Raw genomic sequence first — 23,790 nt, forward strand, 5'->3', positions numbered from 1 at the left:
AAGGGTCCTTTGGGGCAAGATTTCATTTCAAAAGAATTAAGGAGCTGGAAAGGAGCTAGCAGCAAAGTTGGCCACATTAAAAACCCATTATAAATGTTAAAATACACACACAAAAAAACCTCATTCCCACATGCTCTCCTTTGGAAGCAGCCTGGGGCTAGGATCAAGCTGAGGTGCCAGGGCAGGGGAGCGCCTGACCTTCGACCCTGAGAGTTGGTGTGTGTGGTGGTTAGGTGTGTGGACAGAAGCCAGATGGTCTGGGTTCATGGCCCAGAGTTGCCAATTATTTTAGAGGGGTCTTGGTAGGGCTGCTAGGTTTTAGCAACTTAAAATATAGGACACCCGTTTAAATTTGAATTTCAGATAAACAATCAATAGCATTTTGTGTAAGTATGTCCCATGCAGTATTAGAGATTAACATATATTATACTTTACATTATCTGTTATTTATCTGAAATTCAGATTTAACTGGGCATCCTGTATTTTATCTGGCAGCTCCAGGCTTTGGGCAAGTTCCTTTACCTCTCTGGATCTCAGTTTCTCCATCTGTAAAATAGGGATAAAATAGTAACTCCTACAGTTAAGAGGACGGGGCTTAAAATGACGCACTTACTGTGGCGCCTGGTCCCAGCTGGGCTCTGCCTTCCTGGGCCCTGGATGTGGATGGGGCCACTTGCTGGGGGAAGAGGGGAGGAGGCCGGGCCCAGCCTTCTGGCACACGGCTCCCACCGTGACTGGAGAGGCAGGATTCATGAGGAAGCTGTTTATGGGGCTGGGGGAGAAGGGGACACAGGCAAGGGCCACAAGAACAGACATTCATTTGTGCAAAGCCCTCTGTGCCTGGGTGCTCAGAGAGGGCTTCCTGGAGGAGGCAGCACTTGTTCCAGGCTTGAGGTTCAGGCCAGACCTAGACAAAGGAATAGAAGTCAGTGGTTCTGCAGGGTGAGCCTGGAGTCCACTCAGGGTGCTGGCAGAGAACGGTGGACTGGAGTACAGGGCTGAGAGCGAAAGAGCAGTGGGGGTGAGGTTGCCGGGGGAGATTCCGGAGCACCCCGGCTGTGGCACTGACGTGGTGGCGCTCTCTCCTGAAGGCAGAGGGAACCCATCAAGGTTTTTGCCCCTCAAGGAGAGTGAACCAGATGCGCTAGAAGGAGGGAGGCAGGCACAGGGTGTCAGTGGAGGCAGGAAGACACTTTAAGAGGCCACCGCCGCACTGGGACCCAGGCAAGGAACAGGGCGCCGAGAGGCGTGGCCAAAACAGGCAGGGACGCTCGTGTCTGCCCCCACCCCGTGGCCTTCCCTGGGGACGCAGCTGGTGAAGAACCCGCCTGCAGTGCAGGAGACCCGGGTTCAACCCCTGGGTTGGGAAGATCCCCTGGAGGAGGGAACGGCTACCCACTCCAGTATTCTGGCCTGGAGAACTCCATGGACTGTACGGTCCATGGGGTCACAAAGAGTCGGACACGATAGAGCGCCTTTCACTTCAGTACCCCATTGAGCCCAGAGCACTCCCAGTCCTCCCAGTCCAGACACGGAGGCTGCCCTGCAGACGTCACCTCCCGTGGACATGGACCCCCAGCAGGAGGACAGCTTGTGCTTGAGCCCAGGAGCCAGCTGCCTGAGGCTGGGGCAGGACCAGCACAGGACCAAGGCACCCACAGCTCGCCCCTCCTCTTGCACCTCCTCAGCCCACACTTTCAGTTTCCTTTAAAGACCAAGGCCGTTGGTTGCTCCTAGCTTTTGCCCTAGTTACCGGCACACATTAATTTTATGGCAGAAATTAAATTCTGTCCAGTCCTGTTAGTGCTCGATTATTCCTTGCTGATTCCCTTTGAATAAATATCTGTGAAGAGGGTTTAATTAAAACTTCAACAAGGGGAGCAGCTTCTTGAAAGGTGGTATCTTCCCACACAGCTGCGGGTGGGCTGCCTGGCCTAACCAGCACAGTGTTCAGGGGAGGCCAGAGAGCCAGGGCAGGATGGGTGCAGGGGGCCATCAGGAAGCCAGGCATGTCCGGGCGAAGGGAGCCAGCCCCGCGTGGTCACCCCAGGGTGTAGGAATGAAGGCGAGCTGACAGCAAGGCCTCCTGGATCCCGTTCCAGAGCTTGCCCAGAGGTTGCAAACTCAGACCCCTACAGAGGGCCAAGCATGGGGGGTGCAGGTGAGCAAAGCAGGTTGAGGAGCGGGCTGACTCCAGGGCATCAGGGAGGAAACAGGCAGCCGCCCGGGCCCGGCCTGGGCTGAGGCGGAGCGGTGAAGCGGAGATCCCCGCAGCTAGGTGACTAGCGGACCCGGAGCTCCTGGGTCGTGGGCCTTTCCAGTTCACATCCCGATTTGTACTTTTATGTAAAAGTCTCCCACGTTTTACCTGTTGGATTATAACTTTCGATTTTTAGAGCTCAGCATGCACCAAGCCAGACCCTTCTGCATTCCAGACTGAATCCTCAAGTGGCAGCTCAGGGCCTCTCCATTGCCCCGGGCTCTGTGCGTGTGTCCCCCACAGATAACGCCCGGGGCCTGACCGTGGCCTAGACAACCGAGTGTTCTGTTCCACAAGCCCCTGCAAATCTCCTTGTACCCTGCCCCCAGGGAGCTCCTGGAGGAAGCCTTTCTCTTTGTCTGGGTTCGGCCACCACCACACTCACGGTCAGGGCCAGTGATGGGAACAGGGCTAAGAGCCAGTCTGTTCCCGGCTGCCCCAGGCAGACAGGCCTCAGTCTCCACGGTAAGTGATGTCCAAGAGCAGCCCACAAAGTCCAGCCAAGCCCAGACTCTTGCTGCGTGGGGGCTGGCCCCTTCTCTCATTCTCACATGGCAGCAAAGGGGAAAAGGAATAGAATCGAACAGCCACGCTGAAAGAAACTCATCCAGGGCGCTCCACTTGGTTTTCTAACATTTTCAACCAAAAAGCCCCTATTCAAAAAACATGACAGCACAGAATGCCGAATGGATGTAAGTGCCTTGCTCTGCTTGACACAGAGGAGGGACCTGTCCTCCAGACCTCCGTCATAGTCCTGATGTTAGGATACCCACGCTCACTGGTGGAGTGGATTTGTCCATGAGGCTGGACTGGTTCTTTTCTGCCTGTGCTCAGCATTGGAATATTCTAATGCAGCACTTGAGGGGGCAAAGGCCAGGCACTGAGGGGTCACCCACAGGGTGAACCTCCAGCTTTGCTTAGGTCACAAGAGCCAGAATCAGCCTGTTAGCCATTTTTGTGTGTAGAACCAGACCGCAAATGTATCTGAATTTTACTGACTCAAACGTGAAATAAATTTTTAGTTTTTAAGCTATGGACAAAACAAAACAAAATACGGCCTCTGAGCAGCACTGGCCTCTGAGGGTACCTTTGCAAACTCCTGACCCAAGCCAGCCCCTCAGCTGCAGCCCTCAGGCCAGGAGAAGACTGCGGTGGGGAGGGGAGGGGCTGCAGACACCACGGGACCGAGAGCCCCTCGATCCCAGACGTGTGGGCGGGGCAGGTGGCGGAGGGCGTGGTCGTCCTGGGCTCACAGATCAGCTGGGGAGCAGCCTACCACAGTCCTGAAGCCTGCAGAGGGGGGTGGTCCCCCCAGTGCCCCGTGCCTGTAGGAGTCCAGGCCAGAGTAGGGGTGTCCTCTGCATCCCGCTCCCAGGAACCGACTGTCAGGAACCTCCAGTCGGGGCAGAGTGAGGATCCCAGGGGGTGACTGGAGCCCAGCCTCCTTCAGTGCCACCATGAGGTGATAAATGGCCCCAGAGATTCCCTGTTGTTTTCTGATGAGGACTTTGGAATTCTGCCACTGCTGGGTAAATAGAGAAGCAGGATTTTCCAGTGGAAGCTGCTCGAACTGGCGCCTTCACTGTGCCTGTGGGTCTGGGTGCACCCACAGCGTTCTTTGGGAAATGGCTCTGGTGTGAGTCTTACCCCACTCGCCACCCAAATGATAAAAGTTAATGTTCACAGAGCAGCTTTGATTTCTGTAAGAATGATTAGCAAAACAGTGCTGTTTGTTTAATATAAAGAGTGAATCAGCTACTACTCCATCAGATGCTTCCCTCACCTCTCAAGCAGCCTAATTTTCCCACTTAACCACAACAGCAACTTCTGTGTGCTGCGGAGCTCTTCCTGGCCCTCCTTAGGAAAGGAGGAAATAGACTGTTAGCAACCAGTCATCACAGCAGCCTGCATGTCCTTAGGAACATTGACCTCTCCACGGCGCATGATACAGGAGACCAGGATAGGAGGGCCTGCCTCAGCTGAGCCAGAGGCACTCTCCTGGTCCTTGCTCTGGAGGGTCAGGTGAGCCCTGGACAGCACAAACAGTCCTGCCTCGCTCCAGGAAGCAGTGAGGACGTGGACTAGGGCAGCAGATGCGGGAGCAGGGGCGGGTAGGGGAGCTAGGTGCTAGACAATTGCCCACGCCCCTCCACTGGACAGCGGTGGGGAGGGGACGGGGCTGCCAGACCCCTGAACTCTGACCCGTCCTGCTGTGAAGGCCCTCTGCTTCCAGGAGCAGCCAAGAAGGCTGTCTTCCCCGGTCGACCCTGGCTCATCTGAGTATCTCGTGAGGGATGCAGCAAGAGGTCCCAAAACCCGAGTCCTCCCCCCCTCAGAGACCCAGGGGCGTCTGTCTGTCTGTCTGGCTGGCTGGTACACAAATGCTTGGGAAGATAGTTATTCTGTTTATTCCATCTTGGAAAATATTTCTCTCAGGAGGACAGCCCTCAAAATTGGTTCTTCTCCAACACTTTTCAGAAAAGGAATTATGTTGTCCTTTTCATTACCATTTTATTCACATGGCTCTTACTCTGAGGCACTTTTTTTATATATGATTGTATCAGTGAGCTTCTGACTCTAAACCATGGTGACTTGGATGTGACGGGCAGCCATCTATTTAGGTCATGGTTCTGTGGGTCAGTGCGTATTTCTCCTGCTGGTGTCTGTCAGCTTCTTCATGCACCTGTGGTCATCTGCCCTTCCATTTGGGGCCGGCTGGTCTAGAGGGACCTCAGCTGGGACATCTCCTGGCTCTTAACCTGCAGCAGGCCAGCCCGGTCTTCTCACATGGCAGTGGGTTCCAGGAGCGACAGAGAAAGGCAAGCCTCAGTGCGCTTTTCAAGCTGTTGCTTGCTTCATGCTTGATAATGTTCATTGGCCAAAGCAAGTCCTGTGGCCAGCCTCGTCAGTGTGCGAGGGCACCGTCACGGAAGGTGAGGGAGGAGGGGCATATGTAGCCGTTTCTGCGACCTACCACTGTCGTCTTACTTAGTCTGGACCCAGCCTGGGGAGCCATGCCCTGCACATACTCATTTCACGGCACCATGCATGTGCCATCCGCATTTTACTGAGTGTGCCCCAGGACCCAGAGAGGTGAAGGGTGTTGCACGGGTCCCACAGCAACCTGGCCGGAAGCTGTCCTGGTTCCAGCCCACTACCCCATCCCACCTCCTCGGGGCCCGTCTGTGGCAGTGCGGGGTCAGGGAGACGAAGACGTGCCACGGAGGAGCCAAACCCGGCTCCCCCGACAAAGACATCCTCAAGCAGAGACATGGACGACGCCGGTGCCTGCCCCCCAGGCACTGGCCTCCGGGAGCACCCTCTCTGCAGCCCCTGTTGCCCGCCGCCTGGCCCCGTCCCGCTCCGCAGCCCCTGTTGCCCGCCGCCTGGCCCAGCACAGGAGCAGGGTGGTTGTTTCAGTTCAAGGTTGTTTCAAAGTCTTCTGCAATTTTACAACTTTTAAACATGAGGAGGTGAGACTGCAATAGTGGAAAAGACACAGTCGCCAGTATTTGGAGGCAAGTTGCCGTCTCTTCTCCAGTCTCCCGCGCCCACAGTTCTGCAGCGTTCGTCCCGCCTGGCTGGCATGTGCCGTGCCTCCTGGCCCAGCGTGCCTTGAGGACCTGGATGTGCCCTACTGCACACACACACTGCTTTTAAGTGCCTCGCATGCTTGTTTCTGTCTTGCCTGCAAGGCCTGAGTGTCAGGGTTTGCGGGAGCAGAAAGATCTGCACCAGGAGATGGGGAGGCCAGTGGGGCTGGGGTGGCCACGTGAGCCCACTGGGCCCAGGAGCCAGTGCCCTGCTGGCCACCCCTGTTTCCACGCCTCCGAGCCTCGGTGAGTCCACCCAGGCATGTGGGCTTCCATCAGCTGGTCTGTTACCACATCCACCCTTGTCCTTCCCAGAGACACATGGCCATGAGGAGCAGCAAAGGAAGACCCAAGCCTTTGGAGTGACCGCACCGTGGTCCTCCCTATGACAGGGGGCAAGAGGGTTTGTCAGCTTGGGTGAAGCTGCAGAGGAGGGCCGGGCGTGGTGATGGCGTGAAAACAGTACCGCAAGGGAAGGTCGCCCGTTAGGGCCCTCCTGTCCTGTGCTTCGCAGTGGGGGCTCAGGGCTGGGTTCAGAAACACCGACCTTGGATAGGACGGGCACAGCAGATGGCCTCTGCCCTCTTTTCTTTCAGATCTTCCAACACAGCCCTCATTTCCTAAAATGAACAGATGGAATCCTGGTATCTTGAGCCAGAATGGGCCTGGATCATTTCTCCAAGCCCCTCCTCGTACAGAGGGGAGACTGCGGCCCAGGTCACAAGAATGAGGGAAACACCTTGGACAGGAAAGACAAACGGCTCTTCCCCCTGGAGTGGGGAAGAAGTCAGGGGCTGAAGCCCGGGCTTGTCAGGGAAGCCACAAGCCTGGCCGGGCTGGTGGCAGCTGCAAGCAGCCGGGTGGAGGGGCTGCGGCCTCTGTGCATGTCTGCAGGCCGGAGGGCCTCCTGCGCCTCCCCTCAGGGTACAGGGCTCCAGCCCAGCTGGCTAGGCGGGGCGAAGGGAGGAGAGGTTTCCATAAGGTGCAGATAGGCAGGGTGTGGCTGGAAACTGCTTCCATGGACGCAGCGCGATTCTTTGCAGGTTGGTAGTGACACCCACATGGTTCGGGCAGGACCAGGGGCATCCATGGTGCCTCTACACTGGCTCCTCCTAATAACCTGAAGGGAGCCTCCCAACCCCCCAGTGAGAAGCCTGGGGTTCGTGGGTGGGCTTTTGCCGAGTTGCCCAGGAGGCCTCCCAAACAGATGAAGAGCTGATGGCTGACAGATGGGGAGCCGGGCAGGCAGCCCAGGAGAGGAGGGTGAAGGCAGTATGTCACGGTCCCAGTAGTGGGCCAGAGGCTTGGGTTAGAGCTCACATGGAAGACACAGATGGGGGTGACCTCCCATCAGGATAGTGCAAGGGTCACTCCAGGGGGGCCCTAGCCCACTGACCTCCACCAAACATTGATTGCTGAGTGCCCCACTTTGACCCCTGGGGCTGGACTGACGGTTTGCGGAAAGAAGACTCACACATTCAGGATGCCTCAGGCAGGGTGTCTATGAATGCAGGACTGTGCGGTTCAGGCGGGAGCTGGAGGGGATGGAGTTGTGTGCGATCAGGGAGTCTCTCCGGAGGAGCGGGCAGCTGGGCATTCAGCACCGAGGGCGCTTCGCAGTGTAGTCCTGGGGGCAGGAGTGGAGAGGGGGCACAGAGTTCTTATTCAACTGAAATAGTGCCTGGACTCGGGATCTGCTGTCTAGTACACGCCCTTCAGGCAGGGGCGCCCCGTGTCTGGACCACGAATGGGCTCCTGCGCAGCTGGTAAAGAGGAAGCCGCCGCAGAGCAGTCGTGTCTGGCTGGGTACCAGCAGGGCACTCAGAGCAACAGCCCAGCGGGGGGTCTCATGCGCCCCACCCCCACCCCCCCACCCCACCCGCTCCCAGGAGATAACCCTGCCCCTTCTCTCGTCCCCTGCAGGCACCGGCCCAAACTACGCCACAGACCCACTCCTGTCCCTGTTCCTGTTGGCCCTCCATGAGTTCCTGCACCTGCTGGCAGGGCCCTGACAGACTCCGCGGCCTGTGCTCCTGAGCGGCCCACACGGCTGCCCAGCCCTGGGTGAGGACCGCATCGCCAGATGGACACAGACAGACTCAGAGACGCATGACCAATCCACGTGGAAAGCAAATAAACCGTGTTTTGGGGGGAAGTTACACAAATGTAGACCACCTAAAATAATGCATCTAGTTTCCAAATAAGATGGAGTTTGGACCCTGCAATATGCATGGGATCAATGATTTCTCTATTTTAATGTATTTTTCTTTTCAAACTTTTCTTCGAAGTCTTCATTTTGCACGAACTGTTGAGCAGTTATCTTTAGGATACTATGTAAAAACGTCAGGTCAAAGCCTTTTTGACAAAGCAAAATATTTTTAGTAGATTGTTGTGTTTAGCAAATTTTTTAATTTACTTTTTTCTTTGGGGGGTTTTCTTTTTTATTAAATTATTTCTTTTGAGACATTTTGATTAAAAAAGATACATCTTATCATAATTAAAATTCACTGTCAATAATATTTATTTTTAAATAAAGATTGGAAACAAGGTCAGACACTCGTTTATAAACTGTACTGTATATTGCTGAATAACAGTTGAATAAAAAACAACTTTGAAATAACCTTTCTACAGACATGTATGAATTTAAGCCGTGGTGCCCCGAGCAGCCCAAATGCCGAGTGCTGTGCCCTCCTGGTCTCTGCTGCCAGCTGCACTGGTGGCTGGCTGCAGCCCAGGGCTCCCGGCCAAGGCCACACTGGGCAGAACAGAGTGCTTGCCCAGCCTCCGCCAGGGACAGGGAACCTTGTGGAATGCACCCCCCTAGTGCTGGTCCTCAAGGAAAGGAATTATTGGAAAGAGGTGTGATATAAATCAAGAGCCATTCTTTCCCTTCCGGCTTAACGACCTGTCAGTGCATCTGCTCAGGTAGAGATTATGCATCCAGGTGTAATTACTGTGGCTGGAGTCACTGCTAGTTTGAGGAGAGAATTTGGGGAGAGAGTGGGGCACTCCACCCTCTGTGTTCATGCATCCAGAGATTGTGTTGAGACCGAAATGTGTGTGTCCAGGGCAGGTTGAACGTGAACGTCGCTCAGTCGTGTCCGACTCTTTGTGACCCCATACAGCCCGTGGGATTCTCCAGGCCAGAATCCTGGAGTGGGCAGCCTTTCCCTTCTCCAGGGGATCTTCCCAACCCAGGGATCAGACCCAGGTCTCCCATGTTGCAGGCGGATTCTTTACCAGCTGAGCCACAAGGGAAGCAGGTTACACATGTCTTAGAGAAACAGACAAGCCCTGGGGAGCTGAGCCACCAGGGAAGCAGATTACACATGTCTTAGAGAAACAGACAAGCCCTGGGGGGTGTTATTCTTCGATTCCATGACAAGATCGCACTAAATTGCCAGATCCCATGGATTCGTTTAAAATCTAGCCAGTTTTTAAACAAATGTGCTTGTCACTGATGTTGCTCACCAGACATTATTACTTCTTCACTGGCTGGCACCCTGCGGCAGCTGGGGCCGTGTTACCTGCTCTGGCCACTGAGTTGAGAACAGAGGGGCATGTATGATTTCCAGTTCCAGATACTGGATCACTAATGCGAGAAGCATTCCTTTCCCCCATAGGACAACTGGTGACTTTCAAGATAATAAACACTCTGCCAGCCTAGGTCCCGACTTTCTACTATGGGCAGAGCCCCCTCTGCAGGTCAGCTTTGGAAATGCAGCACGATGAGGGATTGGCCTTTGCCGTTTCAGGGCACTGAGCTTTGGGGTTGTTAGTTATTGCAGCATAATCCAGCCTATCCCTATTAATTCAGCAAGGTACTGCCGTATTTATTTGAGAGGAAAGAGAAAGTAAGTTTTTTTGAACAGTCCCACGTGTGCAGAGAGCCCCAGTGTGGAGCTGACAGACTGGGATACCTGTGAGAAGATGACCTTGAGCCAGCTGTTTTTAGTGGCTGCATTAAGCTGTTTCACATTTCATTTATGTTGACCAGCACCAATCAAGTTGTGAATTTAATCATTTTGTCTGGTGGACAGTAATTCTGTCCAGAAGGATCATCGCTGTTTATGGTTAACTCAATACTGCACTGGGCTGTCATGTTAAATACAGGCGTCTGTGCTTGAAAAGAAAAAGGGACTTCCTGGATGCCGGGCTGAATGGAAACAATGCGTCAGTGATGGGGATGAGGTTGTGCCAGATCACTCCAGGGGCCAGGTGCCAGGGAGCCATCTTCCATCGCCAAAACCAGACCCCTCTGTACACGTGCAGTCAGCCAGGCCCCTGCCCGGAAGTGACTGGCCCTGAGCGTGGGGTGTGTGTGGGGAGAGGAGGCAGGTGTGTTTGGCGAGCTGCTCCCATGGGCCACCCTTCTCAGCACTGAGGCAGCGCCTTGCAGCCAGAGGAACAAGCCCTTAAGTCTCTCCCTGGAGATCACGGTCTCCTGGGAAGGAAGTCACGGATGAACCTTAGCAACTTCCCTAGAGTGGGAGCTCCACTGCCTCCCCACCAAGAGGTGACAATGAGAAACGGAGGAATCAGGGTCCATAGGTGGCAGCAGCAAATCCCTCTGACCTTGGGACCCCCGTGCGCCAGCCTCCCTGCTGGTCAGTGCTCTGGACTCACAGGAGAAAGGGAAGTCAGCCCCTGCAGACCCACTGAGCAGGCTGATGGGACCTGGGTACATGCTCTCTGGGGTCCTTTATGCCACCCTCCTAGACAAGGACCAAGAATGAGTCGTTTGCTTTGAATATTATGGGATGTATACAAATCGGGAGGGCTAAGCACTCACCAAAAAGAGAAAACGTGGGACTGGACTCAACCCAAACCACCTTTTCCTTTGGATTTTGGTCCCAGCCCCGGGCAGACAGGGGTCCAAGGACAAGACAACTCATTTCAATTTGGGAAGAACACACTGCGGGTGATTCAGGAACTCTGGCCCCAGCCTGTGACAACTACCCGCTCTGCTTGGAGGGACTGGGGAAGAAGGGACAGTCAGCATGGCGACCAACACCAAAATGAGGGCACGGAGGCAGGAGGGCAGAGGAGGGAGATGATGGCGGGCAGCCTGCACCCCAGCCAGAGGTGGAGCGAGAAGGGGAGAGCGCAGGGCAGGGGGGCCAGGTTTGTGGGGAGCCACCCCTGCACCCCAGCTGTGGTAAGGGGCTGGCACCGCACGCTGCTGGCCCACCTGGGCCCTCAGGTAGCACCTCGGGCACAGCCTGGGAGGAGGACAGGAGCCCCCGCGTCTGACGGGAGGGGATGTGACCGGGGCCAGTGCACTCCCGGTTTTGTTTCCACCTCCACCGCCCAGTCGCAGTTACTGCTCTGAGTCGGAAGGGGCGCTGGGTCTGACTGATCTAGACTGGCCTCAGTGGTATACCAGACGAGCCATCTGTGAGCTGCGCTCGCAGCCAAGGGGCTTCTCCCACAGGGCAGGGGCACCCGTTCTCACCCAGTGTTGCCTTGCTTTCCCATAGAGGCCCCTCTCTGCATCAGACATCAGCAGCCCTCCTGCCGGGGCTCAGAGGGCGCAGCCCCTTCATTCCATTCCCCGGATACTGAGCGGCGGGAGGCCCGCCGCCTCTGCCCCGTGTGCATGCCTGCTTAGCAGCCTGCCGCTCTAACTCTCTTCCCAGGTGGGGCGGGGAAGGGCGCAGAGGGACTGGGCGCCAGTTCAATCAACCTGCACAGCGACGCTGCTGGCCCAAGGAGCCCCTGCCCTCCTCAGCCCGGAGGAGGCCTTACCTCCTCCTTGGGACCCCAGGAACGCTATGATGCATGGAGAACCCATGTCCTTTAGGAAGGACCTGCCCTATTTTGTGGCTGCAGACACCACATGAGCTAAAGTCTGGAAACAACATTGGCAGTGACCCCTTTTAAATGACAAAGACCCATGGAGCACTAAAAATACATTTCAAGTCAGAAAATATGACTTCACATCAAGTCTAATCTGCCAGCAACTAAGAAAAATACAACAAAAATCAGATTTGCTCACTGCATCTGATTTTTTTAAGGGGAAAGTGATAAGTAATAATTTTTACTATATAATAAGTGATTACAGTAAGTGATTAGTGATAAGTAATACTCTTAGAAAATATAGATATCTTTTAGATTTTGAAATCAGGGAGGACTTCGTAAATAAGACACCAAAAGTGGTTACTATAAAAGAAAAGATGGATAATTTTGACTGCATTATAATTAAGATCATTTATCAAAAGATACCATAAAGAGAGTGGAAAGAATTCATAAAATACAACTAACAAAGGGTTAGAATCAAGTATGTATAAACAACTCCTGGAAATCAGTAGGAAAACCACAAATAATACAATGGGAAATTAGACAAGAGACATGAACCACCATATCACGGAAGAGAAAATATGTCCAGAAAATATATAAAAGGTATTCAGCCTCGAAGTGATAGAAAGTGAAAGTGAAAGTGAAGTTGTGTCCACTCTTTGCGACCCGTGGACTATAGCCCACCAGGCTCCTCCACCCATGGAATTCTCAAGGCAAGAATACTGGAGTGGGTTGCCATTTCTTTCTCCAGGGGATCTTCCCAACCCAGGGATCGAACCCAGGTCTCCCACGTTGCAGGCAGATGCTTTAACCTCTGAGCCACCAGATATTCAGCCTCAAAGAAATGAGTAATATCAATCAAAGCCACAGCGATTATACCCACTCAACTGCGTGTGTGCAAACTCAGCTGCATCAGTAGTGTCCAAGTCTTAGCAACCCCGCAGGCTGTAGCCCACCAGGCTCCTCTGTCCATGGGGTTTCCCAGACAAGACTACTGGAATGGATGGTCATTTCTTTCTCCAGGGAATCTTCCTGACCCAGGGAGGAGCCCACATCTCCTGCGCTGCAGGTGGATTCCTGTACCACTGACCCACCTAACTGCAGGAGGGTGAACTAGTCTAACGTCACTGGAAAACACTCGGCACTCATTCTTAAAGTCAAACATTCATATACATACCTTTTGACCCAAGAGTTCCACTTCTAAGTAGCGAAAACTCGAGCTCACGTTCATATCCCCAGGGACGGTATAAACAAAAGCACACAGCAGCCCCACTCACGTAACCAGGAAACAGACAGAGTCCCCACAGGCAGGACAACAGCTGGGTCTGCTGTGGAATGTGCTGATGGCACAGTACACACGAGCCAAGGAGAGTGGACTGCATCTCAGCTTCTGTTAGTTGAGAAAAGTAAGTCCCCCAGAACTGCATATACTATTGCTATAATACTCTTTTCATGAAGTTAAAATCCAACTAAAACCGATAGATAGATGGATGGATGGGCGGACTCTTAAAAACACACAAGACGAGATAAAATTATCTAAGAAGCAAAGTAATGCAGTGATGAACATGGATTCCTTGGTGGAGTGAGGCAGGAAAGCGGGGTAGGGGAGAGAGGAGCACACAGGTGGATGTAGGTAATTACCACAACCAGTTTTCGAACTGAGTGGTGGGGTTGGTATTATTTTGAATGAATGAATGAATGAAGCCATACACAAATCAATGATGAGAGCCTATCATAAATAAGGACTGATTAATCAATTCTGTGCAGATGAAATTAAAAACAAAAGAAGGAAAAAAGATTGCAGACTATCAGGGATTTATATTAAAACCAAAAGCAAAATAACTTTCTCTTTCCACAGCCCCAAGACAATGCATGTCTCAATTCAGTCTCCCACCCAGAGGTTGCAAACTGGCAGTCTGTGGGCCACACAAGGATATTTGTTTGGCCTGAACAAGGATTTTTATTATTACTTCACAACATTGGGAACTCTCGTGTAAAACTCAAATTTCTGTCTTCCCCATAAAAAACCGTAGTATGTGGCCCACATTCCCCACAGGGCCCACATTCCCACGCGGTAAATGTAAGTGCCAAGCAGTTGCTGTCTCCTACGAAAACAGTCTCCCCACTTCCCAACAAGCTCCACCACTCCCTGTCGCCTCACCCAGCTTGCAGCATGCAGATACACGGTCTGCCAGCGCCTGCAGGCAAACGAGCATGCACCCAGGAGGCCCTGGGTCTCCAACCCTCCTCTCCCCTCAGCAGCCTCTGACAGCTGTGGGTCCTTACAGGGCCAGAAAGCAGCCATCCAGAATGCTCCTCAAAGAGACTGGGGCAAGTCGAGATTCAGGGTTCACCAGAAACCCATTCCCAAAGCAGGTATTTACATTTTCAAATGACATGTATCCAGGTTTTTATTTAAGTACACATCAAAGAAGTTAAATTGGATTGCAGATACCCTGAGTTTCTTTTTCCATGCAAATGCTATTTTTTCTGTGCCTTTTTTTTTTTTAGTAAATTATAGTACATAAAATTTTCCATTTTGCTTTGAAAGGTCTTCTGTGTGTCTACAACAAAACCTAGCAACATACTTCACATAGGTGACTAATACACTTTGCAACAGCAAACAGATTCCTGCCCCTTCCACCAAAAGACTTGGTATTATTATTCCAGCTCCCTCCACTGACCCAGCCCCAAGCACTTCCATGGTAAAAGTATGATCCCCCCACCAACACTTCCCATACCTTCAAACTGGCCCTAAGGAATTGGCGCTTTAAACTAAGGCAGATCACGGTTACTTTTCAGAACGTTAATTCCCATAAAACGGAGTGTCAGTTTTACATGGACGGCTCTCCTTTATCAGAAAAAACTGATTCCATTTGACTGATTAATTGTCCGTAGACGTGTCAAGGCTTCCAGACTAGAGGTGATGGCTGGGGAGGAGGCAGCCGCACAGTGTTGTGACGTGTGAGGCACTCCTGGACTGGGGAAGCCAGGAGATTACAAATGTACAAATTATTAATTCAAATCAATACAGCAAGGGGTTCAGGCTGAGAGACATTCAATTACATTGTTCAAAGAGAAGATGCTCATCTTCAGCTAGTCTGCTCCGTGTTGCAAATAATAGAACATTTTTAATTTGTGCGGCAGGGATGTTAATCTTTTGCCATGTAATCCAGTCCTCGGGGCCCGCCATAAATATGTGGCACTGAGTGCGTGAGGCTCCCTGCGGAGGGCACTCAATCAAGTCAGCCCTGGCTTCCCTGCCTGTCTCTTTACGTTAATCTCTCATCACTCGGTAAGGAAATATAAGCAAACGGATGATGGATGGATGGATGGATATGGAGGCAGAGATAAAGACAGAAATTTTCAAAAACTGTCAGACACCCAGACCCCCAACCATGAACAGTTTATGACTTCCAAATTTGGCCTCATCCAGTAGCACAAATCAATCCCAGAAGAATTATTCACATCCCAAAAGGAATCACTTTAGAATTCCTTTAAGTAGCAGGCTCCTGTAGCACGTTTAACACAGAATTTGAATTCCAACTTCATTATACAGAGACAGTAAAGCACGCACGCAGAAATAAAGTTTTAGAAGGTTATACCCCAAGGTGTTAAAAGCTTACGTCTCCAGGGGTGGGTGGGATGGTGTTTACGCCTGGCTGTGAGGTTCAATTTTTCTGTGATGAACACTTACTAAAGTGTTTTTAATTAAAGAAAAGACAATTTCACTCACACAAACACACATACACAAAGGAAGATTCAGTTATAAAGGTGGAACTTCCCAGTGGGGTTTCCCTGCTGGCTCAGTGGTAAAGATATCACCTGCCAATGCAGGAGACTTGAGTTCAATCCCTGGGTTGGGAAGATCCCCTGGAGAAGGAAATAGCAACGCATTCCCATATTCTTGCCTGGGAAATCCTATGCACAGAGGAGCCTGGCGGGCGACAGTCTGTGGGGTCACAAAGAGTCAGACAGGACAAAGCGACTAGCTTTCACTTTTCAGTGCTTTTTCACGAACAGCTGTCACAGAAGGAGAGGCCTTATTACACCTCTTTTCAAGGTGTGCTAAGATACAGAAACAAGGACCAGTGAGTCTCAGGCTGTCTGAGCAAAAGGCAGCCCTGTGGGAGTCTCGGAGCCCACTCGGGGACACGGAGCCAGCTCTCCACGGGCTGCGACAGGCAGCGTGCACAGAGCTGAGTCAGCCACAGGGAGGGGCCCTCTCTGAGCGGCGCCTGGGAGACAGAGCTGCACCGCGTGAATCAGAGGGCACCTGTCAAGACAGAGACAGGTGGGGGGGGTGGGAAGTCAACCACATCACAAATCAAAAATAACAAGGAAAACTCCAGTCAAACAAGACTGAAGAAACTTCAGCTCTTCTGCTCTTAGCCTTGCCAGGGCGGGCCGCGGAGACTCACCTGGGACAACAGAAACACGAGGCGCGTGGAGATTCTGCAGCTCCAAGTCAAAGGATGCATTTGTTGACTGTGTAGAAAACTAAAATCAGTCAAATAAATGAAAAATTTGCCATTTCCCTCCTAAATTTCATGAGACAGGGACTAAGAAGATAACTTATCAGGCAGGAAAAACTCCAGCAATTGGTTTTTATTTATTAAAGGGCTGCATGGCGTTCGGCATGCTGCAGCGTACATTTTCTACGAACTAGAGATCAACAGCAGTCCATAAGACCAGGGAGAAAGTTCAGAGACTTCTGTCCTTGTTTATTACCATAAATAAGTTCTCAATTTCCCCATTTACACTGTTGGTTAAGATTAAAAGGGAAGTTTCACTGAAAGATTATTTGTAAATGCCACCTGAAGTGATAAACTCAGCCATGCCAATTTGGGGCATCTACTACATTCCGTTCAGTTAGAACTGGACATGGAAGAATGGACTGGTTCAAAATTGGGAAAGGAGATATGTCAAGGCTGTATATTGTCACCCTGCTTATTTAACTTCTATGCAGAGTACCTCATGAGAAACGCTGGGCTGGATGAAGCACAAGTTGGAATCAAGATTGCCGGGAGAAATCTCAATAACCTCAGATATGCAGATGATACCACTCTAAAGGCAGAAAATGAAGAACTAAGGAGCCTCTGGATGAGGGTGAAAGAGGAGAGTGAATAAGCTGGCTTAAAACTCAACATTCAAAAAACTAAGATCATGGCATCTGGTCCCATCACTTTATGGCAAATAGATTAGGGAAAAGTGGAAACAGTGACAGTTTATTTTTGGGGGCTCCAAAATCACTGGGGATGGTGACTGCAGCCATGAAATTAAAAGATGCTTGCTCCTTAGAAGAAAAACTATGATAAACCCACACAGCATATTACAAAGCAGAGACATCACTTTGCCGACAAAGGTGTATACAGTCAAAGCTATGGTTTTTCCAGTAGTCATGTATGGATGTGAGAGTTGGACCATAAAGAAGACTGAGCACCGAAGAACTGATGCTTTTGAACCGTGGTGTTGGCGAAGACTCTTGAGAGCAAGCAGACAGCAAGGAAACAAACTGTCCTTCGGAAAGCAAGGAGATCAAACCAGTCAACCCTAAAGGAAATCAACCTTCAATATTCATTGGAAGGACTGATACCGTGATGCAGAAGCTCCAGTACTTTGGCCACCTGATGGGAAGAGCCGACTCAATAGAAAAGACCCTGATCCTGGGAAGGATTGACGGCAGGAGGAGAAGAGGGTGACACGATGAGATGGATGGCATAATCCTGACTCGATGGACATGAGCTTGAGCAAACTCCAGGAGATGGTGATGGACAGGGAAGCCTGGCATGCTGCAGTCCCTGGGGTCACAGAGTCAGACACAAGTTCCTGCTTCTGAGCTATTTAGGCACAAGGGTTGTGAGGGGCGGAGGTGTGACTGTCAGTGTGTCCTGACCGTGGAGGTACTTTCTGAGCCACACAGAACTTTCTCTCAGCCCTCTCTGACTTCACAGTGCTACAGTGGATGCTTCCAGACAAGGATTGAGGGCCCTCCTCAAGGTGTAGCCTGTGTTCTCTGCTTTTCTACCAGGGGTTTCCTCTAAGCTATGGAGCCTGTTCCATCAAGAGCAGACACAGCAGAAGCACACTGAGGATGGGCAGTGCCTTGGAGGATCCCATGGGCAAATGCCCCTGCTTCACGGTCCTCAGCCAGATCATTCTGGAAGGCATTCTGCTTGCTTTGCAGTGTACAGGCAAGCAACTCGCTGTCAAACACATTTACTTCGGCCTTCTGTCTACCAACTGGCTCCCTTTACTCAGGGCCCTGCAGCTGGTGAACGGTGATCCACTCCCAAGTTGACCTGTTATACATCAGTTGCCTAAGGAGAAGCTGTACGCCCACCCCAGCACACGCACGCGCGCACACACACACACCCGCACACATGAGTCCTATTCCAAATTCCCAAGAGAAGGGCTCTGATTGGCCAGTCTTAGGTCAGATAACCAGCCTTAACCCTAACAAACATGACATGGAGCTGGGGTCAAGGCATCCAACAGGGCTGCAAGCCCCACTCCATCCTGCTGGCGAGGGAACAGAGTGTCACTGTGATCTGCTAAGTTATTACAATGAATCCATTATATTTGTGCCATGAGCCACTGGAGACTCCTGTTAAAATGCAGGTCTGGGGTACAGGTGGTGCTGATTTGAGTGTACAGTCTGCACTTTTCATAGCCAAGGAGGACATACTCATCCCTCTTCAGTCTCACTGAGGAAGGGCCCACCCTCCCCACCCCCAACAACAGAAACCTCTCTGCTAAGCAGCAAAGACAGAAAGGAAGATGACTTCTTGCTGTTGAGATATGATAGGAGTGAACTGTCAATGACATTTTGATGGGCCTTTTTTTTTACACAGGGACATTTCACTCAGCCTACAAATCAAACCATTAAACTTACAGCCAAGTAATCACTTTTACCAAGTAGTGATCAAAGCAGATCAGCTCAGACCCTGACCCCAGCCCAGCGCTTACACCATCATCTGTCAAGGATCACTGATCAATTAAAAGCAGCGATTTCACATTTTGGCCACACAGCACTTGTGGTGCAGTCGAGTCAGCTGTCTCGGCGGTCCTCTCCCCCAGTCCCTGGGGTGGCCCTCAGCCCCTCATCTCCACCCACGTCAGGCCCACCCTGCCCTGTCTGTGGCCTCAGCGACGACCAGTCCAAGGCACTCCCACGCCTACCGCTCTTCTCAGCCGTGTTCACCCACCCCTCACAGCTCTTCCCCTCTCAACAGCCAGCTGGGAGATGGCCAAACCACCATGGGCTGTGGAGGGTGCCCATTTAGGGCGGCAACACAACGCAGTGGAGAGGCCACCACCCAACTGTGACGGAGCCTGTCCGTGAGACCCCGGGGGCTGGGGAGGCGCACCCACGCTGGGCGCCACGGGTGGGGCTGCACGAACAGTGCAGCCTCGACGCTTACCACTCAGCATCTCACAGTGTCTCTGTTCCCGACCTTTTCATCCAAACATATCTCTCTTCTAGGTAAAGCCACCAATGGCAAGTTTCCCAACACATGCAAAACACCCAGCATACGGACCCAGAACAAGCCTGAAGTCTTCACAGACTTTCATCTTCTGCAGGCCTGGCACCAGAGCCAGAAATTTTCTTCTTAGTAACCACACCCAGGAGTCACCTAGACCTCCATTAAGGAAGCGACTTCTGAGAAGGGAACGCTGTACTCCCCCAGAGAAACCCTCTTGGTCAAGACTGGTTCAATCCCAAGCGACAGAAAAACAGCTCTGGGAGAGTGCTCGTGCGATGAGAAGCGCAGACAAGACCACTACCAGGCCCTGTCCTCCTCTGGCTCCCAGTGCTGGCTCCTTGGGGCTCACAGGTGTCGAGCCAGGCCCTTCTCCAGCCTGTACCCCTCTAGTTTAGCAACCTGTAGAAAGAGACCACCTCTCTCCTTAAAACTTCAGGAAAAGACCTGGGGTTGCCTCTCACTGGTCTGGGTTGGGTTATGCACCAAACCGAGAGGCAAGCGCAATAACCAGGAAGATACGGCACTTTCACTGGCCAACAGGAGTCACAAGCCTCTTACTGGAGCTGAGGCTGATGGTGGGAGAAGAACGCTCTTGAAGGCAAAGCTGAGGGACTGCTCCAGAAGGCAAGCACACTACAGCTTGGCTACAGCAACTAGGTCTCTGGGGACAATGCGTATGTTCTTATAATCACAATGATTATACACAGTGTTATATAAGCTGCTATCCAACATGCCCAAGGAGTAGCCTGTCATGGATAATCCTATATTTCTGGCTAAATGGTGGGCCCACACAGACACCATCCCCATATTACTGAACATCTTAGTTTGAGTCAGCCCAGATGCAGCTACTGGGATGAAGATGTTTGGAAGATCATGAAATATCTCCATGGACATTGGAAACTGGACAGGGAAAGTGAACCAGGGAAGACAGGCAGCCAATAAAGGGTATGACCAGGCTAGTTAACACAATGGAGATGTGGAACTCTGCAAGACAGCAAATCACACCTGAGAGTTATCCCACCAAGGAACGAGGGAGCTGTGGTTTTTAGACAGGAAGTCCTGTTACTCTTGAGAACTCATCTGGAACTGCTGACTCCCTGGCGCTCCCGGCTTATGGTGCGTGGGAGAGCGCATGCTCAGTCACTCAGTCATGTCTGACTGTTTGCGACCCAGTGGGCTGTAGCCCCTCCGGCTCCTCTGTTCTTGGAATTCTCCAGGCAAGAATACGAGAGTGGGTTGCCATTTCCTTCTGCAGGGGATCTTCCTGACCCAGGGATCAAACCTGCATCTTCTGCATTGGCAGGCAGATTCTTTACCACTGAGCCACCTGGGAAGCCCTTGGCTTATGGTGTCCAGTGACAAAGGAGTCCTCCGAGAAAGAGATGTAGGTGCTGTCTATTGCAAGCAGGGCTCACAAGCACAAAAGTGAATATGGGCAGGGAACCAACAATGTCCACAATTTCCAAAGGCTGACTAGACTGAACTGCATTGTCTTGGAGGTCTTAAAGTCACTTGAGAATGCCTAAATTCCTCCAAGTCTGTAATAGGAATATCACTTACCACTGTATCAGGCCCTTTTTACAAGGACATTGTTAGTAGAGATTTTTATAGATAGAAAGTTGAGTAAAGTCACTTTATGAGGTTTAAAAGTTAGAGATTCTCAAAGAATGATACTTTTTTCCTCTTTAATATTATTCTAAGAATTTCGAAACATTTTATTAATAACATGGTCTCTAAGCCACCCTGAGAAGGGAAATTGAATTGATTGAGGTTTTAATTTTTTTAATCAATTTCTTTTTTTAAAAAGATCCAAATTGGTTGCATAACTTTCTGGAGACAATGTAACTGATTGACTTTTGCACTTTCAGCCCAATTGTTCTGACTTTTGAATGAGATGCCACCCTATCAGATACAGGATTGAGCCTCTTGAAGACAACCGTGGCCAGTCCCCAGAGCTGGGCCCCAAGTGTCTTCATCCCAAACAGATAAAAATTGGAGTTTAAAGAAGGTACACTTTGCTCCCTGAAAGTCCAAGCCAAGAGTTTCATCATGACGCATAAGAATCTTCCCAGCTGCAGGTCATTAACCCGCATGCACCGGACACTACCACTTAAAAAGCATGTGACCTGTGAGATGGGAACAACATGAATTGTGAGTTCCACTCCAGAGACTCACCCAGACAAGGGAGTTATCAGGGTTGGTGGAAGAAGTAAAAACCAAATTCAACTTTGAAAGTGAATGTGAAAATCATTCAGTCCATTCTGCCTCTTTGTGACCCCATGGACTATATAGTCCTTGGAATTCTCTAGGCCAGAATACGGGAGTGGGTAGCCTTTCCCTTCTCCAGGGGATCTTCCCAACCCAGGGATCAAACCCAGGTCTCCTGCATTGCAGGCAGATTCCTTACCAACTGAGCTAACTGGGAAGCCCAAATTCAACCCTTAACCCAACCACTCCTGGCATGAAATTCTTTCCAGCTGTGTCACAGGGTCCCAGATGTTTAGTTTCCCAAGCATTAGTAAAATTACTAGATTGAATTATCCAGAGTTGCTGTTCCTATTGATCAAATGACGAAATAACAGCAAATTTGCCATTTTTATAGTGCAGAACAGTCAAATATTAGCAATTTCACATGATTCAACTGAATACAAAACAATTTGGGTAACTAACTTTAGTGAGCAATAACACCGGGGAAAAAAGCTCCATTTCAAATAGGGAAGACTATCATAACCAGTAATACAGGCAGGTCACTGCCTCACAATGCAGGACGTGGTGCTCATGAAGCACTTGCTGTGCTGCCTGTCCTGTGCTCATCAGACCAGCTTGGGGAGCCCGGAGCCCCGTCACTCTGGAGTCTCCAGGGCTGACTTTCTCCACCTTGACAAAGAAATGCCAAGGAATCCCACTGCCGTGGAAACCTTGTGCTGCAGGAATGACACTCTGCTTTGCCGGCCCCTCCTCCATCCCACTGACTCAGCACCCCCTCCCTGGCCCCAGGAGAGGGAAGCAGGTGGCAAGTACAAGGGAACTGCCATCGGGTCCCCGGCACTGCGTAGCAACACACTGAAGGGACTGCACAAGTGGCGAGAGGCATGCTCTGCCTGCGCAAGCAGCCCCGCTGCACGGTGGGGACAACAAAGCGGTACCACAAGGGAGCGACCGCGACGCATCTCACAGCAGAGAGCTGCAGGCTGAACAGAAGTGATGACGCATAAAACCCACAACTGTTTTGAGACAAATTCCTTTTTATGTTAAAAAAAAAAAAGAAGAGAAAGAGCAACATGTCTGTTTATTCTTTCCGAGCACTGAGCTCAACATTTAGATGAAGCATCTTTATGAACGGGCCCCAAAGATCATCATCTCTGCTGCGTTAGTTCTAATTGCATTATTGCTTAATTGCAAAGCAACAGAGTGTGTAATTCGGAGCTGCACTGCCTGGGGACGTGGGCATGATTTAACTGTTCATGCGAAGCCCAGCCTTGGGGACACTGTCCTGAGGACAGCAGTGAGAGGCCAGAATCTCTCTCCCACTGTCTCATTGGACAGTTCAGCTCCCTCCATCAGGGAGATGACAGAGAACAAAGATCCTCTGGGTCGTGCCTCATGTTACCCCTGCAGCAGAACCTCATGAAGGGATGCAAAGTTTAGGAACAGAGTGTCCACTGCGCACGTGCTGCTGGGCTGTGTGAGCACAGCAATGCACAGATGAATGTGGCTAGATTCCTGTCTGCAGGAGAGCTAGTCCAGGGAGGGGAGACGGACATGTGGACAGAGCCATTCAGGGATGGAGACAAGCTGAGGAGGTTTCTTCACAGAGAAGCCTCGACCTGAGTGTCCAAAAGAAAAAGCCAGATAAGTAAGGTGCTGTGAGATAGAAGTGCTCACTAGTTCTTGCTTCTCTTGAGTGCAATTGATTTGTTAAAAATATGCTGCTGAAGGTGCTCGCAATGGGGTGGGGGGAAGAGCAGGGCTGAGAAAGGGAGAAGGCAACAGACTGTGACTGATGCGGTTGCAGGTGAAAGCCCCAAGCCTGATCCATGGGAAGTATAAATTACCCCTTGGAGTTTGACCTGCCTCGAGGCAAAGATACTGGTCTTTTCTTCTCCCACAGCAGTCAGTCACGTTACATACTATTCTCTACATTCACGGGAAGAGGCTCTGGTGCCCAAGAGCAGCCCACAGAAGGTTGCAGGTTCTACCTGTAAGCAGAAAGCAGACAGATGTTCAGAGATAGATGCATGCAGTTGATGAAAATGACCCTCGAGGATTAAGGTGCCAACACCAGTTCTATAACATGAAGGGACTCAACTTTGACAGTCAGATGTGGATGAAAGGAGATTTGCCAATCCAGCCTGGTCATAAACCCTGGGCACAATTAGCCATTTACCTGCTCCCTTTCCAGTTTGTGCAAGTCCTCTAAATTTGTTCATTCTTTTAAAAATTATTCTATTTTAGGACTTTTGTAATCCCAAACAAATTTTAAAGCTAGCATGTCAGTTTCTTCAAAAAAAGTTTCTGGACTCTTGATTGAATTTTTGACTATGCTGAATCTATAGGACCAAGCTGGAGAAAATTAACATCTTAACAAGGGCTTCCCTGGTGGTCTAGTACTTAAGAATCTGTCTGCCAAAGCAGGGGAGGTGTGTTTGAT

The 23,790-nt window shown here is 51.0% G+C and overlaps 1 protein-coding gene across 2 annotated transcripts in view; it reads left to right on the forward strand.

Annotated features, from left to right (window-relative positions):
- Positions 1–8,473, forward strand: part of VSTM2B (V-set and transmembrane domain containing 2B) — a 29,430-nt gene extending 20,957 nt beyond the window's left edge. For both annotated transcript variants that reach the window (XM_069549542.1, XM_069549543.1), the window contains one exon: positions 7,777–8,473. In XM_069549542.1, coding sequence (XP_069405643.1) covers positions 7,777–7,865 — 89 coding nt within the window. In that variant the 3' untranslated portion in view covers positions 7,866–8,473. The remainder of the gene's footprint in view (positions 1–7,776) is intronic.
- The last annotated feature ends 15,317 nt before the right edge of the window (positions 8,474–23,790 follow it).

The sequence above is a fragment of the Ovis canadensis genome, chromosome 14 (assembly GCF_042477335.2).
Source record: "Ovis canadensis isolate MfBH-ARS-UI-01 breed Bighorn chromosome 14, ARS-UI_OviCan_v2, whole genome shotgun sequence".
Lineage (NCBI taxonomy): Eukaryota > Metazoa > Chordata > Mammalia > Artiodactyla > Bovidae > Ovis > Ovis canadensis.